The sequence below is a fragment of the Buceros rhinoceros genome, unplaced genomic scaffold (genome assembly GCF_000710305.1).
Source record: "Buceros rhinoceros silvestris isolate BGI_N320 unplaced genomic scaffold, ASM71030v1 scaffold46974, whole genome shotgun sequence".
Classification (NCBI taxonomy): Eukaryota; Metazoa; Chordata; class Aves; order Bucerotiformes; family Bucerotidae; genus Buceros; species Buceros rhinoceros.
This window is the reverse complement of record NW_010410838.1, coordinates 1-5,966: the sequence shown is the minus strand read 5'-3', so window position 1 is coordinate 5,966 and position 5,966 is coordinate 1. Positions and strand designations below refer to the sequence as shown.

At 48.1% G+C, this 5,966-nt stretch overlaps 1 protein-coding gene across 1 annotated transcript; it reads right to left on the bottom strand.

The window, feature by feature from the left end:
* Positions 1-4,338: 4,338 nt before the first annotated feature.
* Positions 4,339-5,963, bottom strand: RPS19BP1 (ribosomal protein S19 binding protein 1; the record flags this gene model as incomplete). Its single annotated transcript, XM_010135739.1, has 3 exons — positions 4,339-4,473; positions 5,452-5,549; positions 5,855-5,963. Coding segments are annotated over 3 exons (342 nt in total), but the record flags the coding sequence as incomplete, so codon positions are not given.
* Between the last annotated feature and the right edge of the window lie 3 nt (positions 5,964-5,966).

The window sequence follows — 5,966 nt, the reverse complement described above, 5'->3', positions numbered from 1 at the left end:
AGGATCTGTATTGTCCTTCCTACATGCATAATTTCCATCTGGTACATACTCATTTTTTTCTTAATATGGTTCAAGTAGCCTCTGGAGACGACCTACCTTCCTGGGTCCTCCTGCAGTATTTACTGCCCTGCCGGGCAGTCCAGCACACATACTCCGGTTATACTTCATTTCCAGTGCTAAGACAGTCTTGGGGTCCTACCACAAGCATCCCTTGCTGGGCCACAAAAAAAAAAGCTCATCTTTGATGACTTTCCCATTGAAATGCTTCAGGCCCACAAGTTGGGCCTTGTGAATTAACAGAGGGGTTCGGTCCCCCAACCTAAGAGATACTGTTCTGGCTGCCCAGGTATCCTAGGTATGCTGTCCTTGCGTTATTTTCAGTGCACTCATGCAGTGTCATGTGCCACCAAATGAAGACATGTGCCACAAGGCTCCAATATCCCTGTTACACAGGTGCATGTTCTCCAAGTAATGTCTACCTGCCTTTCATTTCTCCTTCAGCTGCTCTCTTCCTCTCTTGTACATGCACACACCCTTTTAAAAAACAGCAGGGAGTGAGTTCCAAGCACAGCAGGTGTGTCAACATAATTTATATAGGGCAGAGAACCTCCTACTTCTGCAACTCCTCTGCATCTCCATTGCAGCGTGTGGCCAGCTGGAGAAAAAGACCTCGTCTTTGTCTCCTGTTGAAGCAGATAAAGTATCTTGCTGGCACTCGACTAGTGCAGCTCAGGAGAGACCAGCTTGGCTAGATTACTGGTTAGCCCTGCCAACAGCTCATTCGTTTAAAAAAAGGTGTGTGTAACCCTGCAGACAGCTGCAGAGCAACCTTCACGCTTTTTATTCCCCATGCCCCCACCAGTCGGTGGTTGGCACTGTTAATCCTATTTAATGTAACTGTGGATAGATATGCAAACCTTTAATCTGTCTCAAACCTACCAACCCTTCAGCCTGCCTCGGCTGGAGTTCCACATCTGGAGCAGTAGCAGGCATTGGTCAGCCTGCCTTCTTTTACACTCCTCGTTTTTAGTGGAATTGTATCCATCCAAACAAATTTTCCCGTGTGCTTTCCACTCACGTAACAGAGGGAGCAATAGGCTGTTAAACGGCTTGATGAGTCTTACTCACAATAAGCCAGCTGAACACAGAGCATCTGGGAACTATTTTCCCTCCTCTAAACTGCTTCTCTGGAAAGGTCCTACCACATTAATAGCACTCCAGAGCTTTTATCTGCATTTATATTAAAGCTGCTGCTGCTGCCACCTCCCATTCTGCCTCCCGGCTGCCTGTGGGTGGCGATGCACTGTAAGATGGCACCCTCCTCCTCCCTGCCTAGCTCAGCATCTTCTCTTTTCTGCTGCAGGATGCTCAGCTGGTGTCGCAGAGCTGGGAAGGTAGCCAGCAGCCCGATGAGCTCAGCCAGCACGCAGCCCTCACCCTGCAGCAGCAGGACGCTGACAGCTGTGCAGGACAGAAATGCTCTCTGGCAGGTCCAAGGGTTGCGGTGCGTTAGCTTCCAGCAGGGGAAACGGTGGCTGGAGTCCAACTAGGGAAAGCAGCTATGGCAGCTGCTTCCTCCCTAACCCCCTCTTCTCTCTTACATGGGGCAGAAAAGCCTGGCTGTAAGGAACAGAGAGATGGCACAGGTTGCTTGAAGATAGCCACCTCCTGGGGTCTCGGGCAGCCAAGGAGCTGGCATGCTCTAGGCATGACAAGACCATAGCATAGACAGTTGGGAGCATGAGAAGATGCTGAGATTTAGCTTACCACATGCAACAGGCTGGTACTATTCTCCCCACTAGCCTGAAGACATTCCTCTCAGGGGACAACTCATCTACTCAGTGCGCTGTTCTTTTCATAGGAGCTCCTGCTCTGCTACAGAGGAGGAAAACAAAGCCTGGAACAGAGCAGATCTTTGCCCTTGGAGAGGATGGTTAATCTAGAGGCACCCCGTCACTTCTGCTTGCTTTTCCTTCCTCCTGCAAAATAAAGTTTAATTTACTTAAGGATACCTTTGGCTGTACAAAGAAAGTTTGGTTTCAGGTGGCAAAATCCAGCTTGTCAGGTAGTTTTACCCTCTTCGAGGATACACCACCTCATGGCGTGTAGCCATAAGAAGTACGTTGATTATTTGTGTTGGTCCTAATGGTCTTTCCAGCCAGTAAAGAGAGCTGCCATCCAGCTTTAAAACTCCTCAGATCTGCGCGTTGTCATCCCTGGGAAAAACTGCTCTGGGCCTCCCTTTCAAGTTCCTCATTAACTCTGAAAGAACAGCTTTCCTGTTTGCTTACATCTGCGAGCAAACAAGCTGGGTTTTGTAGAAAGAGGGTGAACCGCGCTACCCTAGTGCTCCTTTCTGGAGCAACAAAGGATGGCTTTGCTTTCCTCAGCCTGCAGAAGAAGGGCTCGGGAGCTGAACACCCACAGAAACAAAGTGGAAGGGGTGCAGGGGGTGACATGAAGGACCTCTGCAAGGTCAAAGGAGTATATGCCAAGTACTGAAGATGACGGCTTGAAACAAGGTAATGCCGCAGAGAACTCTTTCAAAACTTCAGTTGTGGCAGGGCCAGTGTGTGGACACTGTTAATCGTTTCCACAGCAGCTCCACCGGCTAGACCAGCTCACACTCGCAGCAGCAGGCCCGGAGTGCAGAGGTTTCAAGGAGACACATGTCGCATACACGTTTTGCTAAAATACTTTTTCAAACAATTTTGTTTCTTAAAGAATGGAAAGTCATTCTCTCTCTTTTTTTACATGTTTGGGTTTTTTTTTTAAATTTTAGGAGCAAGAGCAAACTGAAAAAGAAGGGAATTGGTCTTTGACCTGTTCTATATTTACCACTTTTGGCTGCAGATAGTTGAGGTTGATCCTATTACAAGAAATCCCCTCCCACATGCTATTACACAATTCCCAGTACACACATGCTTCAGTACGTTCACCATTTGCCCTGTCTGGACCTCAGAAATCTGGGTGACCTTCCCTCCCATGCAGACAAGAGGGAAAGAACACAACAGAGGAGGCACACAGTTGAAGAGGACAGCATCAGGAATTACAGTCAGAGGGCAGGGAAGGGGTACCCAATTCCTGCCAGCGGTGACATCTAAGCAGTTGCTGCTCAGGTCAGCCAGGCCCCTTGTAATCAACTCTTGAGTCTAAGCAAAGCTTGGCATTAATCCTTCTCCTCACCTCTTTTTTCCAAAGGGAACACACTTCCCATCTTCTTAGGTAAGTGTCAGGAAGGGCAGCGGCAGGAGCTCCCCAGGACACATAAAATGGTTTAGCGAGGAAGTGTCTGGAACAACACTCCCACCTGCCGGGTCTTCTATTTGTTGCAGGCAGGAATTTCGCAGTAGTCTGATAGAAAAACTTTCCCTCCTTCCACCCAGCACCACAATCTCTAGCTCTGATGGTTTTAACTTCATGCTGAGGCTAACACCTGGGTCACAAGCCCTCCTAGCTACAAGACCCGGCAGCACCCTCGTAGTTTGGCTGAACCTCAGTGGGAGGGTCAGGTGCAAGCATCCAAAGGACAACTTTCTCCATCTAAGAGCTCTTGGAGAGGGGAGACCATGAGTAAGCACATCAGGGGAGTCATCTCCATCTCAACCTGCAGTCTTGGAAGACCCCAAGAATGTCAGGGAGAAGATTAAATACATGTGTCACCATGAATCATAGAGGCCAGTCATGCAACTGAGTCATCCTAAAGAGAAGGATGCTTGGATCAGAACAGTGACACGGTTTGTCCTCATCAATCGTAGCCTGTCATAATAGTCACTACTACAAAGGCAAAGAGAGGCAACAATTATTTAATCAAAAAACATATAGAAAGTTTTTACAATGACTGAAGAACCTGACAGAGGCTGTAATAAGAACAGCAGCTGCAGGGCTGCTGAGGTTTAACATTCTTTCAAAGCGTCCTTCCCTTCCCATGACTTTTTACTGCCGGTCCAAGACAGTTCTCCATTCAGACACAGTGCTTCAAACACTCCCTGCCAAATAACACGGGCAGCAGAAGCCTTACGTCCTGAAGAAGGGGAACAACATTTATATTTGGCTTGGTCCACCCTTCTGCATTAAGAATGCAACACATGTTGGCTGGAAGGAGATAATTATAAGCACAATGCATCTCGGAGCCAAGAGAACCTCCGTGGCTTCAGCCGACCAGTAACCAGTTCTGCACGGATGCAGAGTTGCTCTGCGTGTGTGACATTAAAGCACTTGCTGACAGAAGCACAACTCCGACGTCCCATCTCAAACACGCCAAAGAAATGGCCAGTCCTGTGTGCTGAGCACTCAGCTGCAGGAAGACTGGAGCTGCAAGAATCCCTGCCACGTTGTTTATGGTATCCCAAAGTATTCTCTCTCAAATTTACGGAAATCTTCCTCAGTAAAGACAGTGCCCTCGGGCTTCTTCTTTGCTGCCTTCTTTGGAGGCTGATCTTTGGACTTCCTGCCTCTGTTCTGTGCGAGAACCTTCAGACGTAAAAAACCAGAAAAAACAACAGTCACTGTCATCCAGACCAAAACACAAAAGAGTGATTTTCAAGCTCACCTCCCGCATAACTGTTATTCTCCAAGTACCCTGCTCTATTCTGGAATGCTTCCAAAGAAAAGTGAGAGGCAGTCACCGATGTTAACCAGCGCAGGTCACTGGGACAACAGCAAATACCAACTCAGTATTTGGAGTGAAGTATGAAAACTACTCTCTGGTATTGCTCACAGAGATACAAACACCGATTTCATTCCAGACCTTTCTGAAACTATGACGTTCTTTCATCCTGTCTCTCCATAAGGCAACCTGAAAACCCAACAAGTTGGTGGAATTCTCTCAGCATTTTCTAATGCACTGTCACCTACTTTCACAATCTCCAGCTTGATAAACACTGGCCTAAACCACCTGCTTTGTTTATGTAAGTTAACACTTTCTATCTCCCAAAAATAGCCCAAGATTCTAGCAGTGTCAGCTATTCTCCTCTTCAAATCCTGGCGTAGGACTACTTTTTGGGGAAGACCACTGGTTAAATTCTCAGGTTATGAGAAACATCATTCAACATGCTAGAAAATTCCTATTATATGAGCCAGCAGCGCATCTGGTTCCCTGCTAAACAACCTTCAGCTACAGAGGAGGCTGAATAGATTGACAGTAAGGGGAAGGTCTGTACTAGGGTTTCTTTGCCAGCTAAAGCTACGAAAAATCTTTGGTAATTCAGAAAAGCCAACAGCTGTCAGTACATTTTAAAACATCATGGGGGGACAACATATCCACAAGAATGTAAAGCTTAGTAAGTTATTTTGCCCGTGCATACTGAAATTCCTCAAAAAACTTCTGCAGACAGAAACTTAAGTTGACTCTCTTGCCCAGGAAATAAGCTTGAAGATCTGGAGATAATTCCCATTCCCCTGTGTTCCTTAGCAGAAGCAGACCCCCAGAGAAAGAACTGACAGTCTCACCTGCTCTGTGATGGCTTGCTTTGCAACAAATCGTCCCTTCAACATGTACTGCAGGTTTTCCCTCAGGTGATTCACAGCCTTCTTCTTATGATATTCCTCTAGGCCAAAGCAGAGTGGGACAAAACACACGAGCTGCTCATTCGGGCAGTGTGCAAGGAGAGACACAGGGGGATCAGCAATGTCCCAGGAGAAGGAGACACCACTCCAGCTCAGGCATAGGGGTACACCCACAGATCAGGCTGTGTTTAAGTGGGGGGCACCAGAAGGGCATCCAAGGGGATGGGAAGGGTTGGATACAAGCATCTGAGAGGGTGGCTACGGGACACCACAGGGGGACGCAGTGCGAAGGCTGTGGAAGGTGGCAAAGCTGCTTCGCTCTCCCTGAAGACGGACCAGGACTCACCTATCGCCGACTTCACGACTCTGCCCTTAATCGTGGCCTTGTTCCTGCCGAGCTCTGGCGCCCTCTTCCTCCGTTTCGCAGCGCCCGCCGCCTTGGGGCCGACCCGCCCCCG